The following is a 24,478-nucleotide window of genomic DNA, read 5'->3' as shown; positions in this document are numbered from 1 at the left end:
TTTAAAGAATCAGCACCTCATACCGGGGTAGCTCCTTGGTCAGCAGTGCGCTCACTCATGGTTCAAAGCGACTGCGATCATATAAAGATTGGCCTTCCGCCACTGCTGCAGGTGCTGCTTCTTTGCAGGCCGAAGACTTCTCAAGAGTCCGTTTTATTCCGTTTTTTAGTGTAGTGGATTTCGTTTTGCGCTGATTCGACTTCTAAGTCCTCCAAACCTCCCCAGGCCATGCCCATCCCTTTTCCATTTATCGACTGCGGCTTGCAATCGACGATTTATAGCGCAAACTTTGGGAAAAGAGGAAGCGCACATACATACCACCACCACCAGCACCACCACCGATTCGAACATTCGCAACGGGTCGGCGGCCAGCTGACGGCAGTGACATAAATCGCCTTTTTACACACCTCTCACGCATTCACGGCCCGACCTTCTGCAGGGAGCGCGCCGGGTGCCAACCTACGCCGATGGCTTTCCCTACTTTCCACCTCCCCGCCCCCTACGATAAGGATCAATTCAGGCGTAGGTGAGGGCGGGCTGGGTGAACAAACCGACCGCTATCTGTGCAGGGCCACCCGTTAATGCAGGTAAAGATTTTAAAAGAGGCATGAAAGATGCCTCTAGGAGATTAGTGTGGCAAATGATGGGTTGCTGAGGGTTGGATTCGGTTGATAGAGAGCAAGAGAGAGTGTGTGTGGTGGTCTCGGGGGGTCGAAAGGGAGCCGGGGAAATAATACACCACACAGCAAGAGCGGCAGCAGCAGCAGCTCAAATCGGAGCCCCAAATATCCTGTTACAACCGGCGCGACTAGTTAGGATGGGAGCCAAAACAGGGAGGGTGTGGTGAGGTTGGGAAAGGGGGGGACCAAATCTTTCTCTCGTGCTACAGCCTGCTTGAGCGGCAGGACTTAACGGCACCAGTGAAAAAGTGACCTACCCTTAATAGTATTATCGTTAAAGAGAATTTACCATCCATTCGGAAGCGTTCGGATCGGTTGACAGGTTGCAGCAGTTGGCTTGATGCCACAAAGATTTGTTTTCGCACTCCTGTACTGTTTCCCTCTCTCCCTCTCTCTCTCTCTCTCTCTCTCTCTCTCTCTCTCTCTCTCTTTCTCTCTCTCTCTCTTTCTCTCCCTCCCAGTTTAAATGTCTTCTTTTCTTTCACATTCTCTGTTTTTGCACTTCCCCTTCGCTTCTTTTTACCGTTCTGTGCACAATGTCCTACTTTATCCTTCAGTGCACACCAATTGCCTCATTTCTTTATACACTTAATGTGGTGCTATTATGATTCGCTTTCTCGCATGGTGTCCTCACTTAACACGACCTCTTTCACCCCTACGGTTTGTTTATTTACACCTGTTTGTCTTTCTACCTGGTTCACTCGGGTTTTCCGGCCATTTCCTGTTTACTTGTTGCTTTCCCTCTCTGTCTCTCTCTTTCTCGATCAGTAACACTGCCCGTTGTGATCGAAACCCTCAAATACTACTCCAGACAAAGACAACTTCCACCCGGGGTGATATCACTTCAGAACGCCCCATTATTGTCCTGGCGTAAGGATAGCGAGATCCACGCGGCACACGCCATCTTCCGCCATCGAGATCGTCCGGGAAATGAGGTTGAGCCCAAGGTGCTATTTTTATTGTTACTAGTGCGGACCACAAATGACAAGGATTGTCCAGCTCAGGCTTCAAACATAAAAAAAGAGCACGAGCATCGAGCATGACAGCACACACACACACACACACAAACTGACGACCCTATTGTTGTACGAAGGTACGTAGCACAAGGAGCGCGTAATTGACGACCTTCCTTTAGCGACGGCCACCCCTGAAATGCCAAGCGACAGCGGCGAGTTCCAAGGATGACTCCTTACGAGGGCTTCCAAAACGAAGTCGTCCCGGATGGCCGGATTACATAAATGTTTATGATGCTAATATGTTATTTTATTGTGTTTTAATAGATATCATGATTTTATCTACCGCTTCACTTCCGTGTCGTGGGTGACCCCACTCTATGTTTGTATGTGATAAAAAACCGCCATTTGTTCGGAGGGCGGTTCTTGGGTAAAATCATGAGCGCGTATATGTGCTCGATGTGCTTCGATTGCTACCGCAGCCGCAACAGGAAGCCCTTTTGGCCTGATTGAATTTATCTCTCGGATCCGCTACGCACACGCCGGAATGGACCGGGACCATTACTTTGATGTTTAGGTTGTCGTAAATCTGTGACACTTCCCCATCTCGCATCAGGTGGGCATCCGTTGGCCCTTTCGCGTGACAGGGAACGAATAAGGTTCATTTTACGGGTTGGTTGCGTTGTCGCTGAATCGCGTCACCGCGCGTTTAACGGGCTTTAGTAGTTTAGTTTCCAGGCTCAATAAAGCACAGTTACACATAGTGCGCAATCATTACACACACACACGCGCGCATACAGACACAAAGAGTGATCTCTCTTACGATCTGGTTTCGAAGTAGTCGAAAAAGGTCCACATTGGTCTTGGTCGCTTCATTCCCAGCGTCCTATCTTCTCCTCGGAATATGGTGTGGTGAATCTTCAGGGAGCACACACATGGTCAAACAGTATTGTTCGATTGTTTTACGGGGGTCGAAATACATCTGAAAACCAGTTGGTATCGGTAGTTTTCATTTCAAACCGAATAGACGTCAAATAATATACCGATCAAGTCGTACACAGAATTTCTAGTAGAATACGTATCCGGCTGCTACATTTGTTTTGAATAAAGGGTGGGCCTGCCAAAAATTGTTCAAACAAAAAAAATTGTTAATCAGTAAAACAATTTAAAAAAAAATCAAGTAATATTTCTTTTGAAAACTAATTTTATACACAACATGTAAAAAATATTTTTCAGTCCTCCATCTTAAGGAATATGAATTGCCGAACTTTTCATTTTACTCCTTTCATCCAATTTTGCACCGTTTTCTTGGTCGCTTTCTTTGCTGCAGAACTCCATTTTTTTTAAATTCTATCTTACTGACAACTGTTTCCAAGTCTTCTTGAGGTTCCGGTTGATGATTGCCCAATATTTTTCAATTGGGTGAAGTTCTGGCGTGTTGGCGCAGTTCATGTTTTTGGGCACCACCTGGACTTTGCTTGCGGCATACCACTCCATGGCCTTTCTTCCATAAATACAAGATGCTAAATCTATCCAAAACAGAAAAAAAACCTTTGTATTTTGTTAGGAAAAGCAAAAGACGTTTATTTAGGCACTCTCGGACATAATTTTCCTCGTTGATAGTCCCGATCGCGACGTAAATGCCACTTTTTAAACCATACGAACAGATAGCCTGCCATACGAGATATTTCTTTGCGAATTTCGATATCCTCATGTTCTCGCAAATATCTGCCACCTTTCCTTTTCCAGTTGCCGTGTAGTACTCCTGTCCAGGAAGCTGTTTAAAGTCTGCCTTTACATAGGTTTCATCATCCTGCACTACGCAGAAAATTTCGTTAACGTTCCATGCACACATTCCGCGATAGTTTTCTGGCCGACATGTTTTGCTTTTTGTCACGATTTGAAGTCACTAATTTCTTGTAGGTAGTCAGACTAGCTCGTTTCAAAGCTCGACGCACGGTTGTAGACGATACTTCCAGCTTGCTTGCGACATCTCGGACGGAGAGTTTGGGATTCCGCTAGAAACAATTGATCAATTGTTTCGTCGCTTTTGTGGTCTCCTGGTTCCGACTCCAGCTGATCCAGTCTTTCTGACTGTCGTCAAACGATCTGCGAATACTTTTCATACATCGGAGACCGTTGATTTGGCCACATTCAAAAATTTCGCTAACTTGGCGTTCGAGTAATTCGGATTTTCGCACTGACGATGCAAGATCTTAATATGATGCTCCTCTTGTTTCGACGCCATTTCCACAAATGAAGGGCAAGTGTCAAAATCGAATTATATTGCATTGTATTGTATTGTGTTTCCAACTTGACGAGTGTAAGGCTTAATCAAGCGTAGGTAACTTAGGATCGATTACAAACATTTATCTTATATTATACACTGGACAAGGGCGAGTTTGAACATAAATTAAGGCATACAAACATCGATCACTGACAAACGGAGACGCTGACGAAAACTGGATAAAGAATTGTAGTAGTCAAAAAAGTCACATCCCAGATTTTCCGGAACGCGACTTCGAGACCCGGAATAGAGCGCAGCGAGCGAGCCGGGACTGCCAGATTTAGTTGGCGTAGTAACGACTGGGAGTCGATCGTGTTGTTCATCAGTCCAGCAACGAAACAGCACTGTGCAGTGGCTCGCCTGGAGCATAGTGGTTCAAGGCCCAACATCAGACAGCGCGTGTTATAGTTCGGAATAGAGTCTCTGGTAGACCAAGGTAATTCGAAGAATGGCGTAGCGGGTGAAGCTGCGCTGTATACGTTCCAGGCGGGACATGTATGTATCAAGATAAGGAACACAGGGATACTCCAAACAACACAGGGATACTCAAGGACCGAACGGACAATACCGCAGTACAAAGATTTGAGACAGACCGGATCGCGGAAATAGAAACGCGAATTTGCCTTTCCCTAACGTGCCAAAATTTCCGGTAAAAAATTTCAGCTCGCGGTGTGTGGCGGGCTTAACGCTGGTCACACTATTCACATCGCACAGTATCGCTTACGCTGGTCGTATCCCAGCGGGCAAAATCGCATGGTCGCACGACACTTTTCGGCTCGTTTTCGGCTCGTTTTCATTGAAAACGAGCCGAAAACGAGCCGAAAAGTGTAACGTCGCAGCGTGACTTTTGGGCATGTCACGCTACGTTTTCTTCATATTCTCTATTCCCTTTTTTTCGTGTCGCACCGGACTACCCAAAATGTCCGGTGCGCATTTCAGCGCAAAAAACATTCAACTCACAACATTCAGTTTATAACTATTAACTATTTTATTCAATTTTAAAGTTTACATTTAATTTCTTTCATCTTCACGCTTCAAGCTTCACTAATAACTTACGCTATCGAACACTGCGAGTGCCATCCCTCGTTGGGGTGCTGCCGATGATATGCTGCCGGTGGGCCGAGACGGATAAAAAGGCTCTTCCGCGGTCCGATTCTGCCTCTTCCACGGTTATGGTCCTCCTCATGGTCCTCATGGTCCAACCCTGCTGAGGAAAGAATTATGAGTTAGTACAGCGAAATTGCTCGAAATATTAACGATAAAACCAACCTGTTCCATGCACATACACCGAATAGTTCCTAATCCCTTTTGCACTGGTGCCCTTTTGCTGCCTTTTCATTCGCGCCACTGCTGCAAACTGAAACAAACAAAGAATTATCTATTTGTGATAATATATCTATGCGTTTTTCACTGCAAATATGTGAAAAACACCGAAAAACTTACCTTTTTGCACTAGCACATTTGCCCGTACTTCCAGCTGTGTTCGAACCAAAACAATCTGAGCTGTCAAAATTTTTTCAGTCACAACAGCTGAATCACAGTAGAATTTGAGGCGATTACGATGACCAAAATAATTATTCAAAAAGCGTTTCTACTTTTGTGTTTTCTTCTCAAATCAGTAATAAAAGGTCTATTATATTTAGCAATGATCACAGTTAAGACTAACTTTGATCGAAAAAGAGCGTTAAGGTGGCCAAATTACAAAAAAAGAACTCACAAAGTTTAGACTTTTTATTTGACCACCTCGATGGGGACCGAGCGTTGCATGTGCGACTTTCGCTAAAATCGTCAAAGTCTTGATGTTGCAGTCAAATATCGACAAACACCCAGAAGAGGGAGAACGAAAATCTTCTCGCTCACGTGGAAAAAGGATGGCGGTTGATACAAGTCGATGAAGTTGCGAGACACAACGAGTCCGGACTCGAGTGTGGGCCTGAGGGGGGGTGAGGCATGAAGAAACAGGGAGAAACGGCGAAAAGTCGCGCGATTTTGCCCGCTGCCCAGCGGGCGATTTTGCCCGCTGCCCATTGACCCATTGACTGCAACATCAAGACTTTGACGATTTTAGCGAAAGTTGCACATGCAACGCTCGGTCACCATCGAGGTGGTCAAATAAAAAGTCTAAACTTTGTGAGTTCTTTTTTTGTAATTTGGCCACCTTAACGCTCCTTTTCGATGAAAGTTAGTCTTAACTGTGATCATAGCAAAATATTACTGACCATTTGTTACTGATTTGAGAAGAAAACACAAAAGTAAAAACGCTTTTTGAATAATTATTTTGGTCATCGCTATCGCCTCAAATTCTACTGTGATCCAGCTGCTGTGACTGAAAAATTTTTGACAGCTCAGTTTGTTTTGGTACGATAGGAGCTGTAAAGTGCGTAAATGTGCAGGTGGAAAAATGTAAGTTTTTCGGTGTTTTTCACATATTTGCAGTGAAAAACGCACATATATATTATCATTAATTGTTAATTCTTTGTTTTTTTCAGTTTGTAGCAGTGCAGCGCCGAAGAACTTTCGCGGAAGAGCCGGGGAAAACCTTCATCGGCAGCAGCATCATCGAGGGATCAAAGTGATCATATTTTACTTTAGTGAATTACAGGTGCAGAAAAAGAACGGAATTGTGTATTAGTGTAATTAAATTGAATAAAACAGTTAATATAGTATTTGCGAGTGCGAGTTGAATATTTTTTCGCACTGGGATAATGCACTCCGGATGTTGGGATTTCTGGAGTGACAATGAAAGAAAAATAGAAAAAGAACATAAAAGTCACACGCTACATGCCGAAAAGTCACGCTGCGACGTTACACTTTTCGGCTTAGATTGGGCTTGAATTCATTGAATCTAAGCCCAATCTAAGCCGAAAAGTGTCGTGCGACCATGCGATTTTGCCCGCTGGGTGGGATCTGTCTGTCCGGCCACATGAAGCGTTCTGGCATTTCAGATAATTCCCACACTGTTCAAAACGAGTCCGCTTGTGTCAAAACGTGTATGTATCGGCCGAGGCGTAAACCCGGGCCTAAAACCGAGCGTAAACACTGTTTGCATACGCTTTGTTTACAAACATAGGATAATGTAAGTTCTTATTTGCTGGTATAGCAAGAAAATCTAAAAGAACAGAAAAAATATTCAGAATTCAATTTATTTCTCTTCGACTTACGTTTGTGGGAACAAAAACACGAATGTAAACACGTTTGACATTTCGGTTTTATATTTGAAACCTGCCACACGAAGCGTAAGCAATCTGACGTTTAAACGGTTCGATTTGCGCATCGTCTGGCGCCACAGTATGAACGTTCTTTGCACTGGTTCCGGCGTACTCTCCTCCGCCTCGTCCTGTCACTTGTCGTGGCTCCGGCCCATCCTGTCATCATGTCACTTGTCTGTCAACGACGCCGTGTGTGCTGCTGTAACGTGGCGGTAGCCAGTGCTACTGTGCATGGTGCACTTATAAACAGCGAAATTGTACCGCAGCGTGTTTCGTTTGGGATGGGTTCGAATGTTTGAGATGTTTTTTGCTTGGGAAAAATTGTGATGGGTTAAATTCGTGTCAATTCCAGAAATCCCTACCTTGAGATGAATGAGGCGATACCAGCTTACAATTAGGAATGCCAGCGCCAAATCGTGAATGAATGACGCATATAATCGAAATGTTTGGTGCATGTTGCGAGATGTTTTGGAGGTGCAATGGTTTTATTGTCTGGAAATTTCCGCCAAACACTGCCAGTAATTGCAAGATCAACGGGTTGCTGATGAAATGAATTTCTTCTCTTCTTATTGGACGACAACCGCTGAGCGGTCTTAGCCTGCACCAGAGACAATGTTAATCTCTGATGCTTTCTGTAAGGGTTTGTTTTTATGGTCGGGGTTGTTGGTCCTGCGCCAACCACCCCTCTGTTACGCCGCGAATCGAAAGCATGGCTGGTTGTGTGACAACCGGCTCCGGGATTCGAACCCAGGCCAGCCGAAGCCAGCGAAGCGAAGACAGCGAAGAGCCTTATCGACTTCTCGATCACGGGGGGCCCATTTGGCCCATTTGCCTTTGGGGCGGAACATAGTTCGCCGGGTCTGCTAGTATATACTATTTACTAAATTACTTATTTTGATGATTGCAAATTACTATCTAATGAAACTGTGAAGAAAACTGTCACTGGCGATTATTTTTAGAGAAATTATGCGATGCCCAATTGAGTGACGTTTTCCATGAATTAGCGAGAGCTTCACTAAATTTTTGTCGGAAATGACTACGGGCCTCATCCTCGGTTTTGTCCAATACCTAAAATGATATCAAACGAACGTTATTTCAATATACAGAGAATATACGAAAACCTACATATCTGTACCAAACTAAACAAAAGAACATGGGTTGAAATTACTTGAAACCAACATGTGAAACGCATGGCAATGCCTAACATATTTCCCACCCTTAGAGTTGTAAATTGCTTACCAGCGTTTCACGCAGATAGTTGAGATCCTTCTCTGATGATAGTTCCGGCAACCCGGTCGAGATCATCATCGCAAACAGAGACAGTATAAGGCAGCCGTGACGGCGTAAACTCAAGAAGGCCTGCAAAGATACGGTGAAAGAGGACGGAAAAGAAACGCAAGATGAAAAATTGAGAGTTGTGAAGATGGCTTTCGATTTCTTACGTCTTCACATTTTTGCTGAAAAAACCGGAACTCCTGTGCTTCACGATCGGTACGCCCATTGTTGATAACGTACACAAAGTCGTGTGTCAACACGAATGGCACGCGCTCTCGCCGGAAGCCAAACTTCTCTTTGAAATGGCCTAGTATATGACCGAAATCAATGTGAAATAGCTGCCCCGTCTTTTTTACCATAATGTTGTCCGAGTGACGATCAGCCACGCCAAGTACGTACGTCGCTACACAGTATCCGGCACAACTAAGCGTAAATTCTTGAATAGCTTTCGCTAGCAGGTCGTCGGAGTTATTGTGCTCCTTTAACCAAGCAAGTAAAGAGCCTTTTTTGAACGGTGAAGTGGCAGAGAACATGCCACGCTCCTTTTGGATGTTGGCGATTGTTTCCGCATTCAGTACTACTTCAATCAGACCTAGACGTCGGTCAGTGCTGATGCAACTGTACGGGTTCATGCGCAGATCCATACCATCACTTTTCCAAATGCGATCCATGATGCGCAGCATCTGTAACGTCAACATGTCCTGCCGCAGATCGTCTCCATTCTTAAAAATCATATTGATATCGTCGCCGCTTCGATCACTATTTTCATAAACGATCCAGAGAGGGCGCATTTTCGAATCCATCACCTTGCATCGATCGATACGGACGGTCCGGCATCGGAAGCTTGGATTTAGCGGGCTAATGACGTCGCTCAAGGCATCCATTACACTGCGCTCAGATAGCTTGTCCATCAAAAGCGCGCGGCATTTTTCCTTGCTGCCTCGCTTTACCGTGTCGGAACACGCTTGCAGTTGTTTCAAGCACTGCATTTGCTTCAGTAGCACCGTCACGTGTTCCGGGCTACCTTTCAGATATGCTTCGAGTATCAACCGGAAGCGCACTTGCACTGAGGGGACAGAAATCTCCGAACGCAGATGCCAGAAGATGAAGTGTCCGATGTGCTGATTGTGTAACGCTCGCTGTAGCAGAAAAAATACAAGATCGCAGTTCAGGTACGATTCATGTTTAAGTGCCTGAACGAGTTGCAAAAGATATAGTAGAAGCTCGTCGTCCTCAATCGTGCGCAAGCAGTCCACCGCATATCGCCGAACATACTTATCCGCGTATGCGTAATCTAGCAGCTCAAGAGCACGCTCAATAAGCAATTTGGGCCATTCCTGTAGTAGCGATACTATTTCCGCCACCTCATCCCGATTGTTCCATTCGACGCAGTACAGTAGACAGGGTAGTCCGTGTGGCATTTGCTTCATGCATTCGCGCCGTTTTGCCCAAATTGCGTTACGCTCTTGCTCGTGGATGTCGTTGAGTCGATCGTTGTACATATACCTCGACAAGATCTGCATGATCGATCGTGTATCTTCGGCACTCTCTCGGTTCAGATGCTCGTTACGTGTACACTTACGGGTCGCTTGCAACAGAAGTTCATCCTCACTCGGATATAATATTGTTTTATTTTCTTGAGCGTAGTTACCGAAACTCAGCAGCAACGACGGTTCAAGTCGTGGATTAGGTTCAACCGTCCCTAGCGGGTGCAATATGTCGTCCGATTGCGCATCCTCGGCGTACGTCCAAATGTAGAGCGTTGCCGAGTCCGTTTTCAGTTGGTTCTTGTAGTCATAGACCATGGTATTGACCCAGGCAATCGGATTGATCAGGCCGTCCTTGGTTCGTCGCGTCCGCATACCCATCCCTTTAGCTGTGCGGATGTTCTCGTAAATTACAAGGCATAAGCGTGCCATGCGAGGCACGTTGCTGACGTGAATATCGAACTGAATCGTTTCATTCCAGCTGGCAGAACCTTTGTGCAGCGGTACCAGCCGTGTCCGTTCTGTCTTACACAGTGACTTACCACCATGAAACAAACCCAATTGGACACCAACCTCGACGTTACGGTTCGAGTCGCAGTTGAGATCATGTATCTCGTGCACTGTGCACTGCAGTTTAGCATCAATCTCCCAGCTTGTAAGATATTTCACTTTTCGTAATGTGTGTTGTGGCGGTTGGGATTGTTGTGATTGCTGTTTGTGAATGTTCACTATACCGCAACTAGTGACGCCTGTCGTCAAGGATGTAACGGACCCCATTGAGCTCGTGTTGCCCGACCAATGCGAAAAATCTTCGCGTGCCTCATAGATATCGTTTTTGAATACCTCGACAGTGCGAATCAGGCGCGGCACGAATGTCGGAGGTTCGTCGCGTGATAAACAGTCCTGCACGTACTGGAATCGATTGATCGGATGAGCACCGTATATATACTCTTCGTGGCCGCACACTTTTAGTATGTAATCGCCACTGTTGTCATTACGGGCCTTCGCCAAGAATTGCTTTTTCTCGAGGATACGTTTGAGCACTTCGTCGGGTGTAGCCTGGCACGTCACCTTAACTGTAACCTGCATGTCGACACTGATCGCCACCACACAGAACGAGTTATGCTGTGCTATATGATCCGGCACTAAACGAGCCAGCTTCACAGGATACTGGTAGGAGATTCGGTCCATTCGGCTCATGGCTGCTCGCTGGGAACCGATCTCCTCACCAAGGAGGCTCATCTTGGTACGAAAATCATTCACCTCTGGATTGTTTAGCGTTTTCTCTAAAATCGGCGTTCCGAGCAATGAATTGATGTTGCTCATTAGCTGGCTGTTGACTGACACGACTTTCTTTTCAACAAACTTGAACATCCCGAATACTGGCTGTACATCGATCAAACGCTTCGATTCATCGTGTTGTTCGAAGCTGCTACTCGTTGCGGACGGAAGCGTGCTGAAGTAGTAGGTGGTCTTGTCGCCTAAGTGACCATAGAGTGGGTAGCGTTCTGCTTCCTCCCACACATACTATGCAGAGTGTAATTGATCAGCCATAAATTATTGGTTGGTAGAAGTCAGTTCAATGTAGTAGTATCCGGACCGAAAATTAACAGTAATAATTTAGGAGAGAAAACGAAAGAACGGTTAGTTAAATTTAAAAAAAACACAATCAATTACTCCACAGAAACACACAAAAATACCTCAATTGGGTGCTGAGGTACGCAGACCATCAAGAAATATTACTTTTTAATCTAAAATATCTACACTACTGGCCAATAAAATAGGTAAATGTCTAAAGTTGGTACAATTTTAACTGTACTCAAGCCGCTACTAAACCAATGATCACCAAACTGATACTGTACTTAGATACACTAGTTTACGAAATTTTTCGGCTATGTTGGAGATATTTATGTTAAAAGTGATAGGTATGTTACCGCCTATTTTGACAGTATTTTGATATGGCTTGGTCAAAATAATAGGTACTTCGTTGTATACGCTGTATGCATCAATTTTCAATTGTGAATCTAAAAAAATCGTTGTTTTCTGGTGGAACATCCAGAATGAGCAGAGGGACTCATTGTAACCCTGAGCAAAGAAAGCTTGTGAAGAATATGCGCAACGAAAGCGCAACGTACAAAAGTATCACCAAAGTACGAGGGCGATTCAAATATAAACGGTAATTTTGCCAGTGTACTCAGCAAGCACTTCTGAGCTGGGTGATGGAGTGGGGGAATTAAGTTCAATGTGTTAGGAAAGGGAAGCCAGCTCGGTGAGGCGCGCCGGTCTGTTTTGTCCTCAGTACAGCCATGAGTGAGCAAGAGGTTCATGTGTCCGTTGCACAGCGGATTATTATTAAGTTTTTAACTTACGAAGGTGTTAAACCATCGGAGATTTTAACTCGTTTGAAGGCACAGTTTGGGGACGCAACACTGTCCCAAAACCGAGTATTCACTTGGGCCAAAGAATTTAAGAGTGGGCGTGAAAGTGTACAAAACGAAAGCCATGATCGGCGCCCAAGATCAACCGAAAATCAGAAGCAGGTCAGGTTGGAGATCAGTGAGAGACTTCTGCATCGATTCCGGCAAGAAGGAGAAGACTTTTTGAGGCGCATAGTCACTTGTGATGAAACATGGGTCCATCATTACACCCCAGAATCGAAAATGGCGAGTAAGGAGTGGCGGAGAAAAGATGAAGAAAAAGAACCGCGTGCGCAATTGGTTGATGACGCGCCCCCAAACTTTTTATCAACAAGGAATGTTCAAGCTTCCAAATCGTTGGCAGAAGTGTGTAGAACTTCAAGGAGACTATATAGAAAAAAAATGAAGGTTTTACTTGTTCATAATATTACTTAATAAATTTATAAAAAAAAATTACCGTTTATATTTGAATCACCCTCGTACTAGGAAGATCAGTAAATTGTGAGAGAAATGCTTTGTTGTGGAAAAAAAGCAAGGAAACGTGAGGTAAACCAAGAAACACCAAGCCATCGACAGATCATCGCATACCCCTTTTGGTCAAAGCGGATCAGTTTGGTTCGTCTAAAGCGATTTGCTCAATAATAAATAACATTATTAGCACAAAACCTGTCCATAGGCGGTTGCAAAAAGCTAATCTACCAGGGCTAATTGGAAGAAATCGTTACTATTGATTAAAAAAAACAGTGTGTAAACACGTAATAGTTTGCTGCTCAATATCGTTCTTGGGAAGGTACTGAAGGTTACGAAACATTGGCATAATATTTTCATGGAAGACGTTATGTTGCCTTACGCAGAAGAAAATATGTCACTGAGATGGGTATTTCAACAAGAAAACGATCCCAAGCATACGTTGAAGCTTATGAAATCGTGGTTTGATGGCAATAATGTGTCAGTTTTGCCTTGGCCAACACAGTCTTCTGACTTAAACCATATTGAAAGCTTGTGGAATACCTTGAAGCAAAAGTTAGCTGGACAATATTTTTCAACCAAAGATGAATTGTGGCAAAAAGTGCAGCAGGAATGGTATTGGTATGGTATTGTAGAACATAGGAAAACCAAAAATTATTAACATACTGACACCCTGATACATACTCCATGGCATAAGTCTGTATACTGGTGGAATGACGATCTTACAGTTCTACGTGCGGAGTGCAGACGCATGCGCCATCTGCTGCATCGCATGCGTACGAGTCTCGAAGTACGAGTCGCCAGAGTCGCCGACCTCAGACGAATCAGAGGACTGTACCGGCAGGAACGAAAGTGCAGCAGGAGGCAGTGCGAAGGTAGTGCCGAGCTCGTACGACAGGTTGGGGGCAACCTGTTCGGAAGGCCGTACCAGATAGTGATGCAAGCCGTGCACGGTCCCTGGACCCCACCGGCAATGGACCCAGCGGTAATGGACAGCCATGTTGACGAGCTGTTCCCACAGAACCCGCCCGCGGAGTGGCTGGACGCACCTCCGGAAGACCATGGTGACGATTCAGTACGACCGATAATACACGTGGAATTTCTCGTCATCGCTACCCAGCTGGCCCCCAAGAAGGTATCTGGGGCGGAAGGGATACCGATCAGAACCAGCCGTGGCGATGAAAAAATACCCGGAGGCGTTCCGCCGGCTATACCAGAGATACCTGGATGAGAGGCGCCTCCCGGAGCAGTAGGAGGTCCAGCGGCTAGTCCTGCTGCCCAAGCCAGGCAAGCCCCCCAGCGAAGAGCTGTCCAACAGGCCATTATGCATGCTGAACACAAGCGCGGGGCTTAACAGTCGGGCCGTGACAGCTGGAGTACCACAGGGCTCGATCCTTGGGCCGACGCTGTGGAACGCTATGAATGACGGGATATTATCTGTGGATCTTAAGCCGGGAGTCCGCATTGTAGGATACGCACATGATTTAGCGCTACTGGTTCCGGCCACTAACCCACGGCGCGTAGTCGCGAGAGCGGAGAGTGCGATAACTGTCGTACAGGCATGGCTGGGCAAACAATCCTTAGAGTTGGCCTGCATCAAGACCGAAGCCCTGGTCTTCAGTAGCCTAAGGAAGTGCAGGCAGCTTGCGTCCAACCGCGCGGGAGACGCGAGGCTAATGGCGAAGCGCACGGTGCGGAATCTAGGAGTCGAACTGCAAGACCACCTGAACTTCAAGCCGCTCGTGCTTGCAACAGTGGCCCGAGCGGAAAAAGTGACGCGAGCGGTCGGCCGACTGATGCCGAACTATGGCGGCTCCTCTGGAGGCAAACGGAAGCTACTGGCCGCAGTTCCTGCTGCGGTATGCGGTGCCTGTGTGGTCTGGAGCCTTGCCATTCCAGTACTGGCAGCGGAACCTGAACGCTGCACAGGCCCGTGGAAGGAAGCGAGGAAGGAGGAAGAATATGGGCTAGGTGGGACATATTTTATTCCTCTAGTCATTAAGTGAAGTTTAAGTTTGGAATACAGGATGGCAACGTGAAAGTGATACCCTTTAATTATATCATAAAAATCAAAAAAAAAATTTCTCTCCTGTAGCTGTTTCAATAACATGTTACATTAGTAAATTTACAATGTATTTAGTTCAATTCAATTTTTTGCCTTTGTGTTTGATTACGTCCCGAGGTCGCTTTTCGGAAGCATCATACGACGCACGCACGACTTTGTTAGGAATTTCTTCCCAGATTTAGACTGAATGATTCCTTAAAGTGTCCAGATTCATATGCTTTACGTTGTTTAACTTTCCTGGCATGTATCCCCAGATATTAAAGTTGAGTGGGTTCGGAAAACGATAAGGGCCATTCAGAGGAACTGATGAAACACGGCCAATTTTGTTTGCACCATTTCTGAATAGCCAATGCTTTATGCGGAGGTGCTGAATCGTGTTTAAAGCAAAGCATCTTTCTTTTACTAAAGTTCCTAGATACAAGGAAGCAAATGGCTTCTGATAACGTTTTGAAAATTGTACTGGTTGTTGATTTTCACAACCCGATCGATGAATAACAGTGGTAGTTTGCCTTTTGCTGATATTGCTCCCCAAACCATCACAGTTGACGAATTTTGGTACCTGTACACTCCAATTATATCCTACCTCTACCTCTCTTTTATCGGTTGGTATATCACGAAGACTTCCACCATAGACGCGACCATTTTGCTTGTTCAAAGTAGCCTCCAAAGTGAACAATTTTTATCCGAAAAAATTATGTTGTAAGCAGCGTGCGTCTTCAGGAGCATCCGAGATCTGACAACCCTGTCGGTAATATTGTGGAGAGATAATCCATGAATTCTCGGCTTCTTAAAAGAACTATATCCAAGATCCTTTTTGATTATGTTTTGCATGGAGGTGTGACTCATTTTCATATCACGTGCCATTTTTCTTCCCAAGCGGACCGGATTTCGTCGAATACGCTCCTTCACCGCTATGCATACCGCTGAAGTCCGTAAAGCCCGTATTTTCCCCGGTTTCTTTTTGTGGACAACTGTACCAGATTCCATGAAACGTTTGATGGTCCTGTACACGAATTAACTGGTCAAGTTCACATTTGACAGCTTCCACTTCATCTGAATGTCTATGAGGTTTTGAAGATGCAAGATCTTGATTTGTTCTCTATAAAAATCCATTACAATTTTCTGGTGAACGAAACACAAGCACTGACTTTATCACATATGCATAAACTGTAAACATAGTACTTCTTCAAATAGTAAACAAAGATCGAACCTATAGCTGTAAAAATTAAAATGATGGGCACTCGAATGAGTGTATCACTTTTTCGTTGCCACCCTGTAAAATCAATGTCCATACGACATATTGATCTATCACACTCACTCCGGATATTTTATTCGAAATTATTCCACTAGATTCATTCCTATACGTAAACGGACAGCAACCAATAATCCAGGTAAGTTTATTGGACAGTATTCAGTGACAACCAAATAATGTTGAAATGTTTTCGCTTTGCTCGTTTCAGATGTCCAACTAAACTGGGATGCAAAGGATTCGAATGCAAATGCAATGCAATGCATTTTACAACGCGTCCAAGGCGTCGAAGGCAGCTACGCACCAAATTGTGAACGAACCGCTAGTGGAGTGAAGAGTGTACGCGAACCGAAAAAAGAGAGAGAAAATATACCGAAATGTACCGACCAAATACGAACTGTTTCATTTTGGTTAGGGGGAATATGGGAGAAAGAAGACGAAAAAAGCGAGAGAACACACAGGTCAGAGACAGGGGGCCTTTTGGTGAGAGAATTCAATCCACTGCTCACTCCTTGGACCTAACGACTGCTCACAGCGATTCCGCGAGAGCGAAAAAAGCGAGAGAACACACAGGTCAGAGACAGGGGGCCTTTTGGTGAGAGAATTCAATCCACTGCTCACTACTTGGACCTAACGACTGCTCACAGCGATTCCCCCATATAATGCTTTATGGGAAATAGTCTTCGAAGTAGCCGATGAGAAGATAATGAGCTGCGGATGAGCTGCGGAATTTGAAGTGAGAAGAGCGAAATTGTTCACTGGGTAGAGAGTTCATTTTTCGCGGTCCAATCCTTGCGCCGTTTCATGAAACATTCGCGATCCTGAGCAACTGGCCCATACAAAATTTGTATGAGACCCCTAATGGTTCTCGAAAGGTTCGTGAAACATGAACGTCAAATTGCGGTCCAGGCACTCAATTTTGTCCACTGGGCATCATGAAACTCGTACGGAAACTTACATGTGATAAACGGACTTCCGTCAACTGTTTGCTACGGAAAGAGCAGCTCTGTTAGGATGTCTTTGATTTTATCAATTAGTTTGTATAGTTTATGCTCCGCAGGGATAGCTAGGTAGGCCGAAAGGATACTGGTGGTTTTTTTCATTCATGTGGTAGCTAATTACCCCGTAAAGAAACTAATTAGCCCGGAAGAAAGAAGGGCAAGAGCAGGTAAGTGTTTTGTATTCCTATGGTTGCCGCAGTCCCGAATAGGCCGGAAAGATACGGGTAATTTTTTTTATTCATGTTGCTACAGCAGTTGCAAACAGGGCGAAGAGATTCGGGTAAGTATGTTTCTATTTCGGAAAGTATGGTCAAAAACCCTTCCTTTGAGATGCGAAATTTTTTTTTGAACCCGCAACAAAATTATTACTATTAAAAATCGATTGATCATTTTCGATTTTGGGCACACTTACTCTGGGGATGTAAAATTCAGTGGGTCGGATTTACATCGCAATATTTTGCGATGAATCGTAATATTTTCAGTTTCTTCGCTATCACTGTCGCTATCGAAAACGTAATACGTGGAAATCATCTTAAAATTTCAGAAATATAATAGCAAGAATCGTACGCACATCTGAACTGCTATCTATGTATGTTTATCTGTGTGTGCAATGTTTATAAAATGCAACAGAGTGACAGTTCGTACTCGAAGAGCTTGACAAGCTTTCACTTGAAGCTTTTTAGCACATTTTAGCACATTTAGCACTCGGCTTCTCGGCTTTAGTTTCTCTAATTGAAAACCGTGATTCCGGCCATCGAGTTCGACAATCGAGAACGAGAAGTTCACTCCAATCCACCGTACGAGTTCTGTAATAGGGGGGCATGTCATAAGAATGGCGGACGACGAACCATCCCGGAAAGTCTCCTTAAGCCCGGTCCACACGCTACGATAACGATACGATAATCGGCGTAAGTAACGTCTCCGGAGACGTCATTAATGTCACTGACGCAGATCTACAAATCTCAGCAAACGAGCATCAATTTGTGAACAAATTTCAAACAAATGTCAGTTTGTCGGTTGGACATGTTGATGTTTTGTTTTGGCCTCTTATTTATATTTTAGACGCTTCGTCAACGTTCGCGAAAGTGTTTAATTGAATTTATAAAAAATTATTTAAGTCTGCCATGTCTTTGGCAACTAAAAATTAAAAAAATATATAGTGATCGCAATAAAAAGGCGGAGGAATACGATGCGATTTAAAAGCCATTTCCTCGACACTGTAACCTCTTCGCACGTTCTTTTTTCGCTTTTTAACCGAAAAGCACAATGCTAAGGCAAACCAACACAGTGTTGCTTCCATGGCTGTTTCCATAAAACTGACACCGGTAAATCCGTTGTTCAACAAAAATCGTCGCGTCTGGACGGACGCTCCACACACAGCTACTTTGACAGATCGTAGCTAAAAATCGAAGCCAGAAATCGTAGCGTGTGGACCGGCCTTTAGGCTAGACCCTGTTTGAGATGGAGGGACTGCGTCCATAGAAACGCACCAACGGCCGAGATTAGGATGTGGTGGACGAGGGCGCTTGACCGCTAGCCGTGGAAGGAGTTTTTGAGGCAGGTCAAGACCGCTCGGCGGTTTCACCCGTATATTGGGTGAAATAAAAAGTTTCCGAACCCAGGCCAGCTGCAGTGACAGCGAAGAGCGTTACCGACTGCTCTATCAGCGGGGAGTTTGAAAGTTACAGCGTCTACATAGTGAATGAAAATAAGGGAGGAATTTGCTATATTCTCAAATATTATTTCATAAAAGGGAAGAATGCATCGCAAGCATCAAAAAAAATGTGCAGTTTATGGCGAGGATGCTGTTTCAGAAAGATTAGCTCGTGAATGGTTTGCTCGTTTCCATAATGGAAATTTCGATGTCAAAGATGCATCTCGCTCCTCGGTCGACCGAATACCGAAAAAGTCGATGAAATTAGGGAAAGGATTGATCAAGACCGGCATGTTAGCAGCTATACCATTGCTGATGAGTTAGGCATCGCCCAAAAAACAGTTTGGAACCATTTGAATAAAGCTGGATACAAAAAGAAGCTCGATGTTTGAGTGCCACATGAAATGGCGGTGAAAAATTTAAAGGACCGAATTTCCATCTGCGAGCCTCTGCTGAAACGTAACGAAAACGACCCATTTCGGAAACGACTGATTACTGCTGATGAAAAATGGATCACGTACGACAATAATGTGCAAAAATCATCATGGTCGAAGAAGGGTAAACCCTCTCAAACTGTGGCACAGCCTGGATTGACGCGGAGGAAGGGTATGCTGTGTGTGTGGTAGAATTATGAGGGCGTGGTCCATTTTGAGGTGCTGAAATATGGCCAGAATTGCAAAAAAGTATCCAGCGTTGATCAACAGAAAAGGCGTTGTGTTCCAACATGATAATGCCAGGTCATACACATCTTTGAAGACCAGGCAACAATTGAGATCGCTTGGCTGGGAAGTTTTAATGCATACACCATATAGCCCTGACCTTACACCATCAGATTACCACCATTCCAAATCTCTCCAAAATCTTCTTAAAAACCGTACGTTAGGATCAAAAGAAGACTGTGAAAAAGAGGTGTCTCAATTTTTTCTTTCTAAACGAGCGAAGTTTTACGCTGATGGAATTATGGTGCTACCAGAAAAATGGCAAAAGGTTATCGATCAAAGTGACACATACTTGCTTTAATGAAGTTTCTTATAATTAAAAAAAATGTGTTTGAAATTTGGTTAAAAATCGGCGGAAACTTTTACTTCGCCCAATATGTAAGTAAATACAAGGTGTTTCATTGACGATGCATGATTTCATTTGGTTATAAAAAAACGGCTGAATATTTTTCAATGGTTGAAGATTTGTTTGAAAGGTTCATTCATGACATTTATGTATAAAATATAATTCTAGTTGCAGAACATTGGTAAATATAAGGCTGTCTAAAAAGTTACGGAAGTTTATTGCGTGAACTTCAAAACATTATTTAAGATATTTTCAATTGTCCGATTTGCGTCAAATATGCACCATTTCGTTGGATTTTTTTTGTTCAAACCTTTCTACTGCCTCTGTTGTAAAAGGCTTAGTCGTTATTGGTGAAAAACTCGAGCAATCCATTTTCACAATCCTTTCAGTCATATCAGTTTTTCATCACTCAGTTTTTCATCACTCAGTTTTTCATCACTCAGTTTTTCATCATCTCAGCTTTTCATCATTCAGGAAATTTTGTAATGCCCGAAAAAGGTGTCAATCGCTTGGTAAAAGGTCAGGACTATACGGTGGATGCATTAAAACTTCTCCACCAAGCTCCCGAACTTTCTGGCGAGTTAATAAGGACGTGCGTAACATTTTGTTGTCCTGGTGGAACTCAAAACCACTTCCTTTTGCCGATTCTGGCCGATTCTGGGCAGTTCTGGTCAATGGCTAACTTCGAACGGTCCAGTTCTTGACAGTAGAGATCTGAATTTTGTACATAGCCACACGGCAGCAGCTCATAATAAACGGTTCCTGTGAAGCTCCACCATAAACCCAGTAGAACCTTATTGACCGTAAGTCCTGGTTTGACCACCAGATTAGATGCTTCATTACGCTTAGACCACGATCATTTTCACACAGTATTGTCGTATGTATCCCACCTATTCGTTTCGTAAAAAATGGGTCGGTTTCGTTCCGTTTGGCCAAAACATCGCAGATGGAAATTCGAGCCATAACGGATTTTTTTTGTAAATACGATGGCGCCCAATCATCGAGCTTCTTTGTGAATCCAGCTTTGCGTAAATGGCTTAAAACTGTTTGATGGTTAATCTTTAGCTCCAGACCGATGCTTTGACTATTAACATGTTGATAAACTTTTATTATTTCTGTAATTTTATCGACATTTTTAATGGAAGGAATTAACCTTTCAAATAAATGTTCAACCATTACAAAATATTCAGCCGTTTTTTTTTAAACGAAATTAAACCATGCATCGTTAATGAAACACCCTGTATTAAGGGTTTTTATTGCGTATTTCACGGCATTTTCGGCGTACGGCATATTGCGGCGTATTTGTTCTGTAATGGGGAAGGATTCCGACGCCTCTTAAAGGATACATAGGCTTTCGTCTCCCACTCCTCCTAAACAAGTCAGTGTCATGCAGAACGATAACATATTTTCCGAACATCCAACATCCATGGCTGGGTCAGGGGGCCGCGGCAACGAGGCCCCCTAAGGGTCCCACGACGTTTAAGGACCTTTAACAATACGTCACGTGGCTCTCCAGCGTGACAGGGGGTTGACGCGGGACCAACTACCCCGCCCCCAAAAACCAACAGCAACAGAAAGCCAATGTAATTTAGAAACCGGAACTACGATAACGATCATTTGCAACGAAAAAGGAACTGAGAGGAGCTGAGATCCTGAGGCAAATCGATTGGGCCCAAGTCGCGCTGCAACTGGATATCGTTGCACTACAAGAGATGCGCTGGTTAGGAAGTGGTTCGCAGAAAAGGTGTGGTAGCACCTACGATATCTACTACAGCTGCCACGACCGCAACCACATGCTTGGAACCGGCTTCGTCGTGGGTCTACGGCTGAAGCCGGCGATGAACGATTTCCGACCGCTTAACCAGAGACTATGCACCTTACGCCTGTCTGGCAGATTCTGCCATATCAGCCTGATAAACGTTCACGCCCCTACCAAAGACGTAACTGAGGAGGAGAAAGACTGTAGCAGATCCATCAGATCTGCTAAACAGTCAGATCTTTCATACCCGCGAAATAAGCACATCTTGCCAACAGATGCAAGGTCAGTAAAACTTAAACAATATCAACCATGAATTGCGAAATAGGCAAACACGCACCCTATAAACAACCGCGTAACAAAACACCACGCGCTCAAGCAATAACCCAAAGCAAGAATGTGACGCGTTAGCGGTCATCGGCCACACAGAAACTAGACCACCCATAAGATAAACATAAGAGCAGAACAGATCCCGGGAACGCAAACTCCAATAATATAAAAAAAAGTTTCAACGACTCAGAGAACAAGTATTCCTGAGCCGGAGAATAAGCTCACAACTCCGTGCAGCGTTTTACTTCACAACTTCTCAGCAACAGGAAGGGCCCAGTCCCCCGACCAACTGTAAGGCGGGCACTATCCCAACGATTACTACCGTGTAGAGGAAGACACTCTAAGTGTCTTCCTCACAGTTGTCCGGTCAACTACATCGGAGTCCCCCCGTGACTCAAACCAGAAGTAAGTCGCGTTCAGACGCTGCGCCAGTCGAACCAGTATGGTTTACTCGCCACTTGACGAACCGAACGTGATTAACCGATACCCGATCATCAGTACCAGCGTGTAAGCTCGAGCCATGCCATGCAACGGCATTTCCGCGGGGTAGGCTAATCCCACCACAAGACCATTTCTATGGCATTCTCCTAAAGGAAATGGACAGATGCCCCAGATATGACGTAAAAATCATTCTGGGGGTCTTCAATGCCAAAGTCGGTAGAATGCCAGTGTACCGCTAATACACCAGTCTTCACAGTCTACACAAAGAAAGTAACGATAATGGTTGCAGATTGATCAACTTTGCATCCGCAAGGAACCTGGTGATTGGAAGTACCAAATTTGCGCGAAAGCACATCCACAAAGCTACGTGGGTGTCCCCGGATGGCAATTTTACAAAGCGGTAGCAGGTCACCGAAACAACTTCATACCTTCATACGTCACCTGCTGCCGCGACAAGGTTGGAAATCTGATCCGTCATCAGCCAGAGGTCCTCTAGCGGTGAGACCAGCAATTTGATGAACTACTCAATGGCCAATTTACTGAGCAGCCAGAAGCTCAACGGCATACAAATCTGCTCCTGCCACTAAGCGTAGAGGAGACCCGAAGGACCATTTGTCGACTGAAGAACAACAAAGCACCTTGCACCGACGGGATTGTAGCCGAGCTCATACAAAATGGAGGAGAAAGAGTAGAGTACGAGATTCATCAAATCATAGCTGGGGTAAAGGATAGCGAATCGATGCTAGGGGTATAACGATCTCTGAATCGATGCTAGGGGTATAAATGCAATTATAGGGGTATAACGGTGCTCAATACCGCCTATAAGATCTTCTCTCCCATTCTGCAAGAACGATTAGTCCCATATCGATCGATGAGATAGTTGGCAACAATCAGGGAGGATTCAGAAGAGGAAAGTCTACCACTGATCAGATCTTCACCATGCGCCAAATCTTGGAAAAGATGATTGAGTACAAACAAATAACATATCACCTCTTCACCGACTTCAAGGCCGCATATGATACCATAGCCAGAATAAAATAGTATGAGCCCACTACTAGTTTCGGAATACCGGCCAAACTTACCAGACTTGTTAGAATGACCATGACCAACGTCACAGGCCAGGTGAAGGTGGATGGAAAGCTCTTCAATGCCTTTGCCATCACCAAGGGATTGCGTCAAGGGCACGATTTAGCTTGCCTCCTCTTTAAGATCGTGCTGGAGCGAGCCATCCGGGAGTCGGGAGTGGAGACCTCAGGGACAATCTACTACAAGTCCAGCCAGATCCTGGCCTATGCTGATGACATAGACATTATAGGTCGACGGCTCTCCGATGTAGCTCAAGCCTGCACAGGGATTGAGCAAGCCGCGGAGAATCTCGGTCTGCAGATAAACGAAAATAAGACCAGGTTCATGATGGTGCTACCGTCAACAGCCTCACCAATAACATCGGCGAGCATACGTGGGGGTGACGTACTAATAGGTGAACGAAAGTTCGAAGTCGTTCCGAGCCTCACCTATCTAGGGTCAAAGGTTAGCACCAACAACGACATAACTGAGGAGATTCGTGCCAGGGCGCTAGCAGCCAACAGGCCATTCTACAGTGAGAGGAAACTATTTTGTTCACATCTCGTGTCACGACGGTCGAAGCTGGGGTTATATAGAACCCTCGTAATCCCAGTACTTACAAACGCATGTGAGACATGGACACTATCAAGAACTGACGAAACCCTCTTAGCCGCGTCCGAGAGGAAGATGATAACATTGATATTTGGCCACATATGTGGGGAGGGACAATATAGGAGCCGCTACAACAGCGAGCTGTACGCAATGTACGAAGACCTGACTGTCGCGCAGCGTGTGCGTGTGCGTCTCGCCAGGCTCCGTTGGGCTAGTCATGTCATGGGAATGGCGAACGACGAACGAGCTTATAAAGTCCAGAGGACAGAGGGGGCATGGTAGGCCCCGTGTGAGATGGAGGGATTGCGTAGACCGGGACGCAAAATCGGTCGGTATTCAGATGTGGTGGACGAAGGCTCTCGATCGGGAGCGGTGGAAGGGTTGCTTGCGACAGGTGAAGACCGTTTGTAGCCGGATTAAGTAAGTAAGTAAGTAAGTAAGTAAGTAAGTAAGTAAGTAAGTAA

The 24,478-nt window shown here is 44.8% G+C and overlaps 1 protein-coding gene and 2 long non-coding RNA genes across 3 annotated transcripts in view; 1 reads left to right on the top strand and 2 right to left on the bottom strand.

Annotated features, from left to right (window-relative positions):
- Positions 1 to 4,935: 4,935 nt before the first annotated feature.
- LOC131213806 (uncharacterized) lies at positions 4,936 to 5,405 on the bottom strand. The gene is made up of 3 exons (XR_009156977.1): positions 5,364 to 5,405; positions 5,190 to 5,277; positions 4,936 to 5,124 (listed from the first exon to the last, which is right to left on the bottom strand). It is a non-coding gene; the product is annotated as an uncharacterized LOC131213806 (long non-coding RNA).
- An 876-nt stretch (positions 5,406 to 6,281) lies between these two features.
- On the top strand, positions 6,282 to 6,586 carry LOC131213850 (uncharacterized). Its single transcript, XR_009156985.1, has 2 exons — positions 6,282 to 6,323; positions 6,410 to 6,586. It is a non-coding gene; the product is annotated as an uncharacterized LOC131213850 (long non-coding RNA).
- Positions 6,587 to 7,185: 599 nt separating this feature from the next.
- LOC131213153 (phosphatidylinositol 4,5-bisphosphate 3-kinase catalytic subunit delta isoform) overlaps positions 7,186 to 24,478 on the bottom strand; it is a 20,605-nt gene continuing 3,312 nt past the window's right edge. Inside the window, exons 2-4 of the mRNA XM_058207130.1 lie at positions 8,572 to 11,418; positions 8,369 to 8,488; positions 7,186 to 8,197 (exon numbers count right to left, since the gene is read on the bottom strand). Coding sequence (XP_058063113.1) covers positions 8,069 to 8,197; positions 8,369 to 8,488; positions 8,572 to 11,418 — 3,096 coding nt within the window. The 3' untranslated portion in view covers positions 7,186 to 8,068. The remainder of the gene's footprint in view (positions 8,198 to 8,368; positions 8,489 to 8,571; positions 11,419 to 24,478) is intronic.

Source organism: Anopheles bellator, chromosome X (assembly GCF_943735745.2).
Source record: "Anopheles bellator chromosome X, idAnoBellAS_SP24_06.2, whole genome shotgun sequence".
NCBI lineage: Eukaryota > Metazoa > Arthropoda > Insecta > Diptera > Culicidae > Anopheles > Anopheles bellator.
The sequence above is the reverse complement of the archived record's forward strand: the minus strand, read 5'-3'. Positions and strand labels throughout refer to the sequence as shown.